Below are 16,042 nucleotides of genomic sequence, written 5' to 3'. Positions count from 1 at the left end.
GCTTGTCTATATAATATTATCATTCTTCAACTAGTTTTTACCAATCAAATATCAAACTGAGACTCAAATTCCCTGTATTGATTTTAGCTCAACATATTGCAATAAACACAAAATCAGCTCAAGAAAAAAGCAACAAACAGCTGAAGGCAATAGATTCTTGACCCATTTGAAGAAAATAAAAAAGTGGGAATCTAATCTGTAAGAACGATGTCAGGGGATTACTGGCAGCAAAAACACAGAAATAATTTTAAGCTGCAAAGCGGATCCCTGTTTTTGAATTCGATTTTGCACTCTTAAGATTAGACTACCGATTCTTCAATTGCGAAACGGAGCCTCAGTACCAGTGCGTCGACACAAATACCTAATTCATTTCCAGAATAATCTAATTTTTACCTTAAAACTTGAATTTGGTCGCCGTGGATTAGAGAATGGAGCATAACTTGATGGAGAAAGAGACCCTTTTATATCAGAATTGCGTTCGGAATTAGGGTTTGCTTTATTGGTCTGCAAAAGTTTTGTCTTGTAAAGATCAACGGTCACGATGAAGCTTTTGAATTTCCAGCAGTATTCAAATTACTTCAATTTTGCATTATTTTAGGAATTAATTTCAATGCTACCGTAATCAACGTGTTGATTAAATATTAATTTTTTATAATACAGTAACTGATAAGACATACGATGAGTAAAGAAATTGGGCAGCAAGTCCCAATGAGTAAGACTTTCAAACAAGGAGGAATACATTGAATCACAAATGTTTCAACTCCTCCTAGTCTAGTCTAGACGCCCATGCTGCTTGCGATTTTTGCCATCCAAACGCCTCCTTGATTCTTTTTTTAATTAATAGAATATTTATTTTTGCCACTATCATATGTGGTAGCAACCTTAGAAATTAGAAAGATAGAAAAAACAAAAATATGTAATGGAGAGAGTGACCTAATGCAGCCAAGAACCCAAAGAAAGATTGTTGCTTACTAACAAAACTTTCTTTACTTAATCTCCTTAAACACAATTATTAGTATGAATACTTTAACTAGCAAGTGGACATTTCCCAACAAAGAATATCAATAAAATATGTGATTTTATTAGATATATTTAAAAGATATACTTACCAATTTTCTAAATAAAGTTCAGAGTTTACCGCAACATTATGAATTAAAAGAGTTTTACTTGAATATTCCTTTGAGCTGAATTTGTGTTTGTATATGTAAGAAAATATAATTGGTCAATTTAGACCTGACACGACTTTTACTATGACAAGGTAAAATGTCTCGTGTGTATATTGCAGGCAAAATCCATAGCATTAAATTTGTTGAAAGCATTTAGACAGTTTACTTTATTATAATGAAAGTTGTGTCAGATCTAAGTTGAGCCATTTAGCACGACTATACACCTGGAGTAATATAAGGATGAAATTGAATTTATGGCAAATTTATTAATTACAATGTAGATAATTTGTTTGTCCCATATATATATATATATATATATATATACTAAAATTGCTCTCTTTAGCATTTGAAGAGGCACAATCAATAAAAAAAAATACCATTTGTTTTGTGATGATGCTCCAAGTTTTCAAAGGAGACATTAAAAAATCATTTTGATTTGTTTATCTTTTAGCTCAAGTTGTATTCCCTATTCCATTTCCCATTTTAGTCGAAGAATCAGAGCCAGAAGACAATGGTGGACACTAGGACAGTTCAAAATCTTGCTTTATTCAAGTGGCTTCAAATCCTAGATGCCCAAATCGCTAACATGGGATCTTCTCCTAAAAAGTCCTTTTTTTCTTTTATTTTTTTTTTCATTTCAATAATTATTAATTCCTCTTTTGTATTAATAATTTTTATTATTTCTACTCAATTTAAGGACTTTGCATATAAATTAATAATTTGCATTTCGCACATCGGTATATTATTCAAATGATTCTATAAATGTCTTTTTCAAGTGTTAGCACATTGCTTGAATTTTATATTTTCATTTTTCTATTAATATTAAATTATATGTAATTTGATGCTAATCTTTGACAAGACGAACCAAAGATAACAAATTAAAATTTATTTATTGGAGTTCCAAAAATTGGCAATTGTTATAGTTTCACATGATCTGGGCGTTTTTGTCTTTTCCTTTTCTCTTTCTATATAGAAATAAAATAGAAAATAGAAATAAAATAACCATCGATTATTTGATAACTCTTATTTATCACATTAAAATAGAAAATTCTTATGGTTTTATTATCATCATTGTGTCCAATTCACAGGCCTAAAGCAATGATAACGAGGAAGATGAAGAAACGAAGGGTGAAGATAATGAAGATTTCTGATTTTAAAGACTCTTTTTGTGAATAGGTTGAATTTGTTTTCTTTTTCCAGCTTCATTTGCCAATATTCAATGCTACATCGTTTGAAGGAAATAAATATTTTTATGGATATCCTTTGCCTCTAATGAAAAATAAAGATTTATTTGTTTTCGCCATTGTTGGAATTAATTTCCAAAAAGGCCATGTTTTTTTTGCTTTATTTGAAGAGGTATCAGAAACCAAAACTAATAAACAAAGGGTAACAGAACAAGAAGGGAACAGAAATTTATTTTCTCTTTGTTTTTTTTTTTCTAATTTTTCAATTTCTACTCTATTATTTTAACTATTTAATATTTCTTGAAATTTCAATTCACTGCTCTATTCAACTATTCGATTCTATTAATTTCAATTTGCTTAACCACTCAATAATCCATCTCATCACCATACCCATGAAAAAATAACAAGCACCAAACACCGAAAATGGTTTTAATCAGAATGGTCGTGTTTTCTCAAATTTGACACCCAACTGAATTTTGATAAAAAGATTAAAGAGGGTGAAAAAAAATTCGATGCATTCATATTCTGATGAGCTATGATTGGCCAAAAAAGCTATTGTTAGAGATCATGTTGATGCTGCTGATTCCATTTAGAGATCTTTAACTCATGAAATTTTCTCTCACGTGTTTGGTCAGTAAAATTAACCTAACCTCTTTAAATTATTTTGATCACAAATTAGCAAAAAAATGGATTATAAGGTATAAAAATATGATGGTATGATGGGCTATTCTTGTAAAAGACAAGGATAAAGTAAATTTTTTTAATAAAATTTAATGTACGATTATAATTTAAAAAAAAAAAAATACACGTCACCTCTATATGCCAAACACCAAATACGACAAGAAAACCAACGCTTTTATTTGACCACTTGAATCCTCGTAGAGCCATACATACCAAACGCGCCTCTCCTTCCCGAATCTCATAGAAGGCAGTATCCTGAGCTACGTCGCAAAAATGGCCGTCTCCTCGTGTCCATGTCCCAAGTCCCTTGCCGTCTTCTCCCCTTCCTTCGAATGCCGTTCCGATCCGTCCGGCACGGACCAGCCGAGCTACAGCCGGTTTTCTCCTCGAGTCAATTCGGTTCGTCATGGAACGGCATCATTTTTCGGAGGTGGAATGTCATCTCTGATCTTGAAGTTCCCTCCTAACTTTGTCCGCCAGCTCAGCACTAAGGCTCGCAGGAACTGCAGCAACATCGGCGTCGCACAAGTAGTCGCGGCTTCGTGGTCCAACAACTCCGCCTCCAGTGTTCCCTCGGCGGCGGCCAACGCTGCCGCCGCCGCCGCCTCTGCAATCCCCACTGCCGAGCCAGTTATCGGCGATAAGGTGGTGGTAGTTGAGGAGCTTAACGAGAATGAAAGTGTACAGTTGAAGGATCTAACTACCGAGAATTCGTTTTTGGGCTCCGATGGAAGCCTTGCAGTTCATGCCGGTAAAATTATTCAAATATCGTCAAAATTATTTTGTTAAGTTTTTTATATTTATACTTTAATGCCTAATTAGTGTTAAAGTATATATTAGATTCGCCTTTTCTGTTTGTGATTTATTTAATCAGGTCTTACTTGATTTCTTATTGTAATACGGGATTAATAATTGGGTATTTTGTGGTTGGTTACTGCAGGAGAAAGATTAGGTCGCGGTATAGTTACAGATGCAATTCCGACTCCAGTGGTTAATACTTCTGCATATTTCTTTAAGAAAACTGCTGACCTTATTGACTTCAAGGTTCGCATTGATAATAATTATTTATTATGCGTAATACATGTTTTCAAAATTTATGAAATCTGATAACAAATTGATGCATGTATTAGTATTGTTGATGGTATATTTGAATATTCATCTATTAACAACTTAGAGAGACATTTATATGTAAGTTTGATGATACTAATGGATTATATATATGTATATGATCCTTGTTGCAGGAGAAACGCAGTGCAAGTTTTGAATATGGCCGCTATGGAAATCCAACCACAGTGGTCGCAGAAGAGAAGATAAGGTTTGTCTTTGCATTTGTGTGCTTATGATCTTTTGACTTTTGTGCCTGCATGATTGATAAATTTGCTCTGAATCAGCGCACTTGAGGGGGCTGAATCGACTTTGATTATGGCATCTGGGATGTGTGCTAGTACAGTCATGCTGATGGCATTGGTTCCAGCTGGTGGGCATATTGTGACAACCACAGATTGCTATAGAAAGACAAGGATCTTCATTGAGAATATTCTTCCTAAAATGGGAATCACGGTATTTTCTTTCGCTGCTTGATGTTGCTGAAAACTTTCTTGCATCTTTGATTCCTCGTGAAAAGATTGAAGCCTTCCTTGCTTATAAATTATGGTGCAAATCCTGAAATAGTTAAATAACTTCAGTAGTTGCAATGATGTATTTCACTGGTTTTAACACATTAAGGATGAAAAGACAAACCAAGTAGCTTTTTCCCCTTTCATTTCTCATATTTTCTAAGAAATAAATGTATTTTGTTTTTCTAATTTTCTCCTAAATATACTAATGTGTATGATGGGAAGAAAATAACACAGTAATTGCAGAATGTTGATGTATTGTTTAATGTCTTTGTGGGTCTGGAGCCGTTAGTATATTGATGCAAATGGTTCCTATTTTATTTCTATATATTTGAGGAAATTGCTTGCTTTATTTCTTTAAAAATCTGGTGTTCAAATCTATATGTGGTTAGTGAAGCACTTGCTTTCTCTCAAATATTCTGTATTATGGATTTATTTTTAAATTTGTTTTTATGATTTTGATTATTATTGATAATGCAGGCCTCCGTGATTGACCCTGCAGATATTAAAGGTCTTGAATCTGCACTTGATAACAACAAAGTTAGTAATGAAAATAATTCAGAATGCTTTTGAAAGTTTTGAGTTTAATGTAATGATACATTATTCTAAGTTGATTGGTTCTAATTCCATGCAGGTTTCTCTTTTCTTTACTGAGTCTCCTACCAATCCATTATTCAGATGTGTTGACATCAAGTTAGTTTCAGACCTCTGCCATAGAAAAGGAGCATTAGTTTGCATAGATGGTACGTTTGCAACACCTCTTAATCAGAAGGCCCTTGCTCTAGGTGCTGATCTTACTCTGCACTCTGTAACAAAGTTCATTGGTGGCCATAATGATGTAAGTTTGAGTTCATTGTTTTATTAGTTAGTTAAAAGGCAACAACACTTGAGCCACCAGCTTGTTTACAAGCCTAAGAATTAAACACAAATACCCATTCCAGGTCCTTGGAGGATGCATAAGTGGTTCCACAAAGATAATTTCAGAAATTCGTAATTTGCACCATATTTTGGGTGGCACTCTTAACCCGGTGAGTTTTCTTGACTAATTTGGCTTCTAGGTTTTTTTTCTCTCCAAATTTCCTTATATCCGTTCAGTCTTCAATGGATCTTTGGTATCAGTAATCTTTTTAACTTTGAGGGTTTTTAAGTTGATATATTGATGTTTAAACATTTGGTCTTGACTCTTGAAAAATGTTTAGATTGATTTCCAATGAGATGATTGTTTGATTTCCTATATGCAATTCAAGCTTTTAACTGAAAACTTTTTCCTTTCCTCTTTTCCAATGTACAGAATGCTGCTTATCTGATCATCCGAGGCATGAAGACACTGCATCTTCGTGTACAGCAACAGAATTCAACAGCAATGAGGATGGCCGAAGTTTTAGAGGCACATCCTAAGGTGTGTGTAATATTTCATATTACAGCAATATGATTTTATGTACTTGTTGCAATATTGTTTCCCATAGTTGTCAAACTGAACCTTAGTAGTTCTACATTTCACCGCAATTGGTGCAGCTCCAGGAGCTTGTCTAATATGAGAGGAGGTTGTCTAAATGCTATATTTCATGCTAAACTTATCCTATGCATTGCTTCCTAACTGCAGTTTAAAGAACCTTGTAGCATGAATCACTGTTAGCACCTGATGCTCACCATGAGCAGAGGCATATTTACCTTAATCTATAGTTTGCTGTCTTAGGAAGCAGTGAAGGATCAAGGGTTGGAATTTGGGGGCACATTCGGTTATAATTAAACAATACATTTTAAGATTTATAATTATAAAATTAAGAAATTTAAAAAAAAAAATTGCAAAAAATAAAATAGGAAGTTACATACTTAGAAAATTGATAGTAAAAACACTAATTGGCGAATTAGGAGCCATAGAATCAAGTTAAATAATGTGAAAATCATTTTTTACTATTGGATAACTTAGTTGTATTGGACTTAGTGATGATAGAGCAAATTACCTGTGAACCATAAAGTCAAGCAGGCAAAATTTTTCCAGATGTATCACATTCTGGAATTGTGGGCTGGATTACCAGTCTCATATTCCATGATAATTTGCTGTTGGTGAGATTTAAGGCTGCATGAAATATACATGATATATCATTACTTTTTTCCTTCATGATATTAAGCTATCACATCCATCTAATGAGAATTTTTGGGATGATTTCGGCAGGTGAGGTGCGTTTATTATCCTGGCTTGCCTAGTCATCCTGAACATCACATTGCCAAGCAGCAAATGACTGGCTTTGGTGGTGTCGTCAGTTTTGAGGTTAGTAGTTTGGACTACAAAATGCTGATAGCTGGTATTGCAATTCGCTTGTTTATAACGTCTTGGATTTTGTATAAAATTTTTAAGCTCATATATGTATAATGGTGCAGGTTGATGGAGACTTGAAGACCACCATAAAATTTGTGGATTCATTGAAAATCCCATATATTGCCCCATCATTTGGTGGTGTTGAAAGCATTGTAGATCAGCCTGCTATAATGTCTTACTGGTATATTGAAGCTTAAATACTTTGATTATGGTTTTACTTGCTTTGGGCTCATTGAATCTACTTAAATTTCCTCTTTGTTGAGTGTTAAAATGATAATTTTCCACACCTGATTGCATTAATCCACTTAATTGTTAGCTTAAAAGAGATTCTAAATGTGATGACCTGTTTAGTCTTATGGTCATACTCCAATACACTAGTCATCTGCTATATCATTCTGTAAAATTTTTCATTTTGCTGGAATAATGTAAAAATGCAGTTTCGCTTTGTATGAGTTCAATTCATTGTTTTAATTATTTTTCTTTCGAATTTTGCTACAGGGATCTTACACAATCACAGAGGGAAAGTTATGGGATTAAAGATAACTTGGTTCGGTTCAGCTTTGGAGTTGAAGCCTTTGAAGATTTGAAAGCTGATGTACTTCAAGCTCTGGAGGCCATATAGGGTGGTGGATGTGGGAGACTTCAAAGTCCGTGTTTTGGGATTCTGGAGGATGAATATTATAAAGCTTGGAGACTGCATTACGCGCAGCATCTATCCTGTCTTCTTTTTTTTTCCTCCTTTGTATGCTCAATTGTGGCTGTTATTTGGTGGTTCAAACGACGTTTGATCAACAAGTTTTTTTGTTTCAGTTTGACAGACATTACTTTCAAGTGATGATTCTTGAACATGAAACTTTAATTTGGTAATCTTTAATCAATGTCATTCTGCTGGTTTATGCTCTGAATGGTTGGAGGTTGGATTATGATTTTTGGCCAGTCACTCGCTTTCAATTGTCATGGTTTGACAATAATAATAGATCGATGGATAGTTTAAAAAAGGGATATAATTATAACGAGTGGAGGAGAATCTCGAGATAAATTAGTCTGTAGGCATAATAAACATTTATGTCTGATTAATCGAAAGACCCATTACTTTGAATTTGAACTCACAATGGAATCGTGTTTTACCTGGTTTCGACATGTTTCTCGGGCTTGAATAGAAATGTGTAATGTTGTATTATGTTCCATTTTTGAGCTTTTAGTGCGCATGATCTAATTACAGATTGGTATTTTTATATTTGCACGATTTGTTCTGAGAATATTCTATAAGACAGTGAATAAAAAGGCATAAGCAAAAAAGACCTAGGACTGTAGTTCGGCAAATAGAAGAATTCCACATTTTCAGCATTAACAATCATTTTCAATAACAAGTTATATTGTTTTCCAATACATTAGACTTGTTCGGATTTAATTTCTTAAATCTTTAAACCGTAATTTGTATAATTTTTGAATTTATAATCTTTTTTGAATCAACAATTTACCCGTTTTCATCAGAGGAAAGGAGTCTGTAAAAATTGCAAATGGGTCACTGACAGGCAATTTATGTCATCGGCCGGCCGAGTATGGACACCATGTGTAAAAATAAATAAAAAAAAAAGATCATTACGGGGTTGACCTCCCGAAATGCAATTTAAATAACCGACTGATGCAAAATTAAAAAAATAAAAAACGAAAATAAGGAGAAGATGCATTGCCAATTCAATCTAACGATGATACTAATACAAAGGACTGCATCTGGACATTAATATTGTCAAATTAAATTAGAGTCTATCCAATCCAATCCAATCTTCTTTGCCCACTAACAAAAGATTCCAAATTCCTCCTTACCCTTTTCGAATTTGTTTTTCTACCTAAACAAAACAAACAAACATCTGATAAGATAATCCAGAAGCAATGAAATTTGGAAAAGAATTCAAGACCCACCTGGAAGAAACCCTACCAGAGTGGAGAGACAAATTTCTTTGCTATAAGCCTCTCAAAAAGCTTCTCAAACAGTTCCATGCAACCTCTGATGGCGTTTCTCTCTCCCTTCATCCTGCTGTTCTCCTTCCACCACCGCCCTTTGATGTTCTTGATGATCATACCCATCATCATCCTGAGGGTGATGCAAACAGGTCCTTGATGCTCTTCGAGGATTGGTTTATTAGAATTTTAAATGAGGAGTTTGATAAGTTCAATGACTTTTATGTTGATAAAGAAGAAGAGTTCATTATCCGTTTTCAGGTTCCCTTTGCAATCACTAATTCTTTGTTATTTGACATGCCAATAGTTAATGGTATTTTCATTTACATATCTCATTTTATGTTTCATGTGGGTTTCTGAAATTTGATTTATATACAGTTTGTAATCTATTGGCTAATTCAAGTTACTGTGATTTGATACGCGATATGGAAAGACTATTGGGTTTTTGTGTGATTGTATAGAATTTTTTTGTTCTTGATTTTAATCGGGACTAAAAACTTCAATGTTGATTATGCATCCGTTGGAACTAAGATAATAAGTGAAGAAAAAATAAATAATTTTCATGGCAAGTGATAATTACAAGTGGCCTTGCCTCTATTTCTAAATGTTTGGTAATAAAAGTTGGAACTGACGAGGAACACGCCTATAGGAGTTTTCTTTTCCTCTAGTGTTATTTGATATCGCAGAATCTTCTTTTCTTATCTTAATTCTTTATTCTGATTCATGCTTTATCTCTCTGTTAATCAGCAAGTTCTAGTTGCCTTTGGTTAAAGTAAAATGTGAATATAAGAACACCTCTCACAAATCTGGTCTGTATGCCCACAGAATGCGTCTTTCGTAGTGGTTTAGGTTTTCACACTTGGAAGTATCGAGTTGTTTGCTGCATCCTGTTAATTATTTGGCTAGAAAATCTTCATTAGCAGAACCATAAATGGACATGATCGATGCTTACTCTGCATTGGATTATATTAGTATGCAGTAGACCAAGCAAGTTGCTATCCAGATGTTAAGGGTATCTTGAATATTGATCAGTACAGTACATTTTTTCATAGCAGAATGCTCCAAGCTAGTACAAAGGTTATGTTCACATTCAAGTGGGGTGGGATCAAATATATTGGAGATAGGGCTGTAAGGCATAAATAACCTGTATTTTCTAATTTTCCAATTGAATCTTTTCATAATTTCTGCTTGTAGAAGAATGAATTTTATCATGCTACAAATCCTGTGCCTCCGTTAATGTACTCTTTTTTCTTTTTCAAGTAACTATTGTTTACAATCATGTAGGAACTGAAAGAAAGAATTGAGCATCTAAAGGAACAGAGCAGCAATAGAGGAGTTTTTACATCGGAGAGTGAATTTAGTGAAGAAATGATGGACATTCGTAAAGATTTGGTCACCATTCATGGGCAGATGGTCCTCCTAAAAAATTATAGCTCCTTAAATTTTGCAGGTACTCTAGCTACTTAATTTAATTTTTTCCCTTCTACATCTCGCTTTTGTGGTTAAGGGCTTTCTCACTTTTCATGGAGGATGGTGCTTCTCAAAAATTTTAGCTACCTAGCTGAAAATTATGTAAGGTAGCTACATGAGTAATTTCATGTTCCCCAATCATATGTCAGTCAGTGAGATATAGTTTCTCTCTTTTCCTAACAATATTTATTTTTCCGCTTTGACAGGAGTAGTAAAGATTTTGAAGAAGTATGATAAACGAACTGGAGGATTGCTTTGTCTACCTTTCACCCAGCTTGCTGTTCGCCAGCCTTTTTTTACAACAGAACCTCTAACAAGGCTAGTCCATGAATGTGAGGCGAATCTCGAGCTCTTATTTCCATTATATGCTGAAGTTATTGAATCTACTAATGCTACACAAAAGCAGCCAAATCCAGAGCCAAATAACCCAGCAAATATCTCACCCGAGGCATCATCAACTCTTGGGGATGACACCATGGATATATATCGCAGCACCCTTGCTGCTATGAAAGCCATACGAGGCCTTCAGAAAGCAAGCTCTACCTACAATCCGCTGTCATTTTCATCTGTCTTCAAGAACCAGGATGATGAAAGTAATGGGGCAGTAACAGCTGAAAACTCAGCTTCAAACTCTTCAGACACGCTGCATAACAGAGAGGAGTCAGATCAAGAAGATGTGGATTCTGTCTAACAACTTTCTTATAGATGGTGCAGTACCATATCCAGTCTCTAATTCACCGTCTTCTTTTTTATGAACCAAAGGTTAATCAAACAGTAGGAAACTGAATAAAATGTCTCTTGCAGTAGTTTGTATTATTGGTCAACTTAAGCTGTAAGTTGTAGCATTGCTGAAGCTTTTTCTCATGGATAATTTTGTTTAATAACGTTCCCGCCAACTTCTTATGGATAGTAATATTCTCTGTTCACTCTTTATTGTTGAATTAGGTCAAAAGTGGCCTTTAATTTTTGAAAGTATAGATGGTTTTAAGCAGATGATTCAAAATTTAGTTGCTTGTCAATTTTAGTCAAGAAAGAAGAACTTGAAACGCTTCAGCATTTGGTATATAAAAAGCTGCTCTCTCACTCACATCACAACAAAATAATAAACAAAATTTCCTATTTGTCATTGTGATTCTAACATCTTGTTTTCACCATCTTCTTCATCATACACCATAGTAGAAGGGTAAAGGTACTGATTTAAAAGCGCGATACTTGCCGACATTGTTCAAGTGCTCATTCTCCAGCCTGATCAATAAAATGAAGAACTCAGTATCCAGTTTTTACACATTTAATTGAATATTACTTATTTTTGCAAGTCACTCCAACCCGCAACTGGAAGAGCTGTGTTGTACCTGAAAAAATTCCAGATGCCTCGGCGAATTATCTCCAAGCAGGCAACAATTGCAGTTAATGCAGATTTATGCAGATAAGGTGCTTCTGTAAAACCTAACACAGTCTGTAACCAAGCAAGTCTTAACACAATATTCAAACCCTGCAATTTATCACAAGTTACTGTTACTTCTAGCAAATAAAATTAAAAAAAAAAAAAAAACATAAACACTGACTAATACTGAGGAAAATTGATAGATTCTCTTACCATTGCAACAAAGTAAACATTTTTGTTGGGTATAAGAAGTTTATCTCTCAACCAAGGATTTCTAGAATTTCTCTGCAGAAGTCCCCAATCTATTACAATGTCCCAATATGTACCAAAAATGGTTGCAAAACCTGAGGTCACTGCAACCATAATCTTCCAAATGATTTCCAGATTTGTTTTTCCGACTTTCAGATCATGATATGTCTTCAATGCAACCGCGATAATTATCGAAAAGTATTTTACTGAATTATATGCTTGCATTGTATCTTTCTCTTCAAACAATCGACGGAGACACTAAGAACATTGATATAAACTACTGTATGAGTACACTATATATATATATATGAAAGAAGATGCTTGCAGTTGCAATAAAAGTTTGTTTACATCAGAAATTAACCTGAAGAAAGCGAACCCAGTATGGAACGATTGCTACAACAAAATAAAAAGTTTCAAAAACTTGACTTTCAAGGCATTTATTTGACCTCCTTTTAAAATCTCCCCAACCATAATAGCAAATATAGAATTCCAAATTCCTGAAAGCTTGCACCTGAAAATAACAAATAATTGAACATATTCAGAGACAACAGAAAATGTCTGATATCTTTATTCAGTTATTAAAACATCAACCATTTCAAACCTGGCTAGTAAGCTGATCACCCAAGAAAAAATCTGCAAGGGTAACCTATAAACACATAATGGAACAAACATTAAATTTCTTTATTTATGAAATTTTCTGTTTTGTGTTTGCAACTCCTTAATCCTTTTACCTTATAAAGAGGAGCAAGGAGACAATGAATAAAACATTGGATCAGAAAGAAGCGACTCGACCGGTAAATGATATTGAATGGACAGAATGTTATAAAAAGCACAACCTGCATTGAAAAAACATTATATGCATTTGATAATATATAAGATTGGAATGATGAATTCAAGAATTGAATATAGAAAGATTACAGCGAGCAGGCCTAGAGGTACTAGTTCAGTAAGTGCTTTGTAGCTTTTTGTTTTTGGTTCCATCTCCATATCCAAATTTGAGAGGACACCACTAAGCGTGAGTAATAAAAGACCTGAACTTAGAAGTAAGACTTCTCTATAACCCAATTCTGTTCCTCTCTTCAAACCAAATATGAAGGCATAATTAACCCGGTAGCGTTTCCAAAAGTATATGGCAGCAGCAAACATGAGCAAGTGCAGACTTATATACCCAAAGAATCTGAAATTAATAACACATTTTCTTTAAAAAAAATTTTTTTTTGGGGGGGGGGGGGAGGAATATTCAAGAATCTGATAAGGAAGTAATTTCCAAGTACTTACGTGTAAAGTGGAAATATATTTTCCATATACTTTGGACCTTCTGGATCATTTAGGATATCTCTAGCATGTACAAGTACAATAACTGCTACCGCAAGTGCTGCAGAGCAACCAGAGAAGAGACCTGCAGGTATAGAACTGTAAGCAAAACCGGAAAATTGTGGATTGTTTCGAGTAAATTTTTAACATTTTCTAGTTAATAATGCTTGAACTTGAACCTTTAGTTGCAGACAGATCTTACCAAGTATAAAGGTAATTCTGTGCTTTTCCCTTTTAGGTCTTGGTCTTAAAATCTTCATTCCTTTTCTATGATTCCCATTTGCAAAGTGCTTAATGAAGATAGCCTCCACTCTTTCTACAAGTTTAGCAACCTGCAAAACGAACATTTTGACCAAAAAAAAAAAAACAAAAAAGGCAAAGTTAGTGCCTAAAATTAGACATTCGCTCTAGCAAATAGAACAGCATTACAGTGAATCAATAGTCTCACCTCTTCAGAACTTCCAAGATAAGAAGTATCCACCATTTTTAGATAAGCTTTCGATGCATTCCGCGAAGTTATCTGCATTTTAACACAAATTAGTACTATAGAATCCAAATTTGCAGGTTGAAGTTTATTATTATAACTACGATTTGTGTAGTATATTACCTTGTCATATTTTTTCATGATCTTGGAGAATGCTAATTGATTTAAGAAACTGCAGCATTATTCAATAACATGCTTAGTTACATACTAAAATAAAACACAAATTTTCAGAATGCAAGCACATTACATTGCATTACCAGTAGCTTTTAAGGAGTCCAAGCTTATTGTAGAATTCAGTAAAAGCCCGAGCCATAAGTTCCTCTACCTTCCTCAGTTCTTCCTTGCTATACGACAAGTCTGCTTTTGAGGAAGAGATAATATTCTTCATTGTAGATATAGGAGTTTCAGGTTCAACAATGATCTTTACATGATCCAAAACTTCTAATGAGGCTGCTCTAAAGCCCTTAATATTGTTGTCACTATCTCTTTTCTCCTCATCTTCTACATTTACTTCGTTGCTCATCTCTACTTCTTGAATCACTTCCATTTGTGAACTTCCTTTAAAAAGAAAAGTTTATTTATTTAGTCTCAAATAGTTTGTATAGTAAAGAAAATAACTGGAAACAATAAAAATTGTCCAAACCTTGGCTTCTAGGACTTCCACTTTTACAATTGATGGGATTACCGACTCGATCAGCATGAAGATTCCCTAAAAAAGCACCTCCAAGATCTGGATTATGAACCTTGATCCTTAGCGCGATCAAAGCATCCATTTGCTTGCTTAAATCCTCAGCCTCTGCTGTGACTTCCTCAACCTTTTCTTTATAGAACTTAACCACCTTATTAAACTGATCATCGAGTTTTCTAAAGAACTCAAGCTCATATTCTCCTCCTTCTTCTGATGTATTTAGAAATGTAGTACGATAATGACCTCCTCCTTCATCTTCTTGAGATGCAGTTATTAGTATCGGTTCATCTTCATCACTTATACTATTTCTCGGAGAAGATATTAGCCCACTAAAGGCTCTATAAAGAGATACCCTTCTCTTTAAAGAAATAGTTTTTGATGGTTCTGCTGCTGCCATTGAAGATGGTATGTTTCTTTGCTTGAAATGTAAAATTTCTTTCAAGATTTTCTTCAAATGGTTATAATCCATATATGCTTCCTGCCATTCTTGAACCATTTGTGCTGCAAATTCTTTCCCAAACTTCATTTTCTACGTCAAGAAACAAAAACAAACAAATTTCCGCTGATTTATACAAAATCTTTCTGAATATAAAGACCTGTCAAATATAATTGAATCAAGACTTGTTCTTGAGTCTTGTATAATGATCAAGAAACTACTTATAAGGAAGTGTATCACTTAATAAGCATCTTCCTGTTCCTTTCCTTTCCTTTCCTTTTCTTTCCTGATTTTCTAACAGTAAAAACATATATATCGTAGCCTTAGATTGCGGTTGTGTTTGAAAATAAAAGCTGCTTGATCTCTGAAATTTCAGCAATAGTGGCCAATTGTTGCCTGTCTTTTTCTGTAATTCCAAGCTGGAAAAAAGAAAGAAAGAAAGAAAGAAAGAAATACTGTGTTAACTTTCCAATTGTATGTGAAGGACAATAAATATCATGTCAGCACCCAGCCAGAGTAAAGTTTCTAAATTTCCTAAACCTTTTTTTGAGATTTTGGAAAATTTGGAAATAATTAAGAGAAATTTATATAAAATGTTTGCATAAATGGAAATAAATCTCAAAATCTTACACATCTAGTTTGACTAGATGCAAGATCTATAGACGTGATTTGCATTATAGATAGTGATTTTCCGATGGGGAATAGAAAATTCATGTTCTGAAGGCCCGTGCAGTCGTGTGCCACTTTTTTTTTTTTATATATAAAATATTTGACAAACCGGTCAATAAGGGAAAACGGAATGGAAGGAATTACACAACTCATCCAATGAGACGCGTCTTGAGCTTGTCAACAGAAGTACAAATATGTGTTATCTGAATTTCCAACGTGTTAGGTGGTTTGGTTACAGACTCATAACTGTATTAATTAGCATGGGACCCATATCTAATCAAAGGAGCCTTTGTCTTTTAATGTATACGACGGCCCATTTTTACACTTATACTATTCTTTCTTCTTTTTTTTTTCTAATTATCCTTTTGGTATTTATTTTTTTATTTTTCATTTTTTATGACATGACTCAAAAATTTTAA

At 34.0% G+C, this 16,042-nt stretch overlaps 3 protein-coding genes across 3 annotated transcripts; 2 read left to right on the top strand and 1 right to left on the bottom strand.

The window, feature by feature from the left end:
* Positions 1-3,223: 3,223 nt before the first annotated feature.
* MTO1 (Pyridoxal phosphate (PLP)-dependent transferases superfamily protein) lies at positions 3,224-7,872 on the top strand. The gene is made up of 11 exons (XM_012229342.3): positions 3,224-3,782; positions 3,972-4,075; positions 4,273-4,346; positions 4,423-4,591; positions 5,128-5,187; positions 5,282-5,485; positions 5,589-5,675; positions 5,939-6,046; positions 6,824-6,919; positions 7,030-7,148; positions 7,466-7,872. Exons 1-11 carry the CDS (start codon positions 3,305-3,307, stop codon positions 7,587-7,589), a joined length of 1,623 nt encoding a protein of 540 aa, XP_012084732.1. The 5' UTR covers positions 3,224-3,304; the 3' UTR covers positions 7,590-7,872.
* A 754-nt stretch (positions 7,873-8,626) lies between these two features.
* On the top strand, positions 8,627-11,325 carry SPX4 (SPX domain-containing protein 4). The gene is made up of 3 exons (XM_012229344.4): positions 8,627-9,190; positions 10,214-10,379; positions 10,606-11,325. Exons 1-3 carry the CDS (start codon positions 8,861-8,863, stop codon positions 11,088-11,090), a joined length of 981 nt encoding a protein of 326 aa, XP_012084734.1. The 5' UTR covers positions 8,627-8,860; the 3' UTR covers positions 11,091-11,325.
* Positions 11,326-11,435: 110 nt separating this feature from the next.
* Positions 11,436-15,741, bottom strand: LOC105644091 (EXS (ERD1/XPR1/SYG1) family protein). Its single transcript, XM_089720060.1, has 13 exons — positions 14,474-15,741; positions 14,088-14,388; positions 13,954-14,002; positions 13,795-13,866; positions 13,549-13,678; positions 13,311-13,431; positions 12,951-13,209; positions 12,764-12,868; positions 12,634-12,678; positions 12,394-12,543; positions 11,997-12,290; positions 11,752-11,891; positions 11,436-11,644 (listed from the first exon to the last, which is right to left on the bottom strand). The coding sequence occupies exons 1-13, from the start codon at positions 15,042-15,044 to the stop codon at positions 11,563-11,565; spliced, it is 2,319 nt and encodes a 772-aa protein (XP_089576186.1). The 5' UTR covers positions 15,045-15,741; the 3' UTR covers positions 11,436-11,562.
* Between the last annotated feature and the right edge of the window lie 301 nt (positions 15,742-16,042).

This window comes from Jatropha curcas, chromosome 4 (genome assembly GCF_041381405.1).
Source record: "Jatropha curcas cultivar XTBG-Jc1 chromosome 4, XTBG_Jcur_1.0, whole genome shotgun sequence".
NCBI lineage: Eukaryota > Viridiplantae > Streptophyta > Magnoliopsida > Malpighiales > Euphorbiaceae > Jatropha > Jatropha curcas.
Note: the sequence above shows the minus strand (reverse complement) of the source record. Positions and strands in the feature narration are given on the sequence as shown.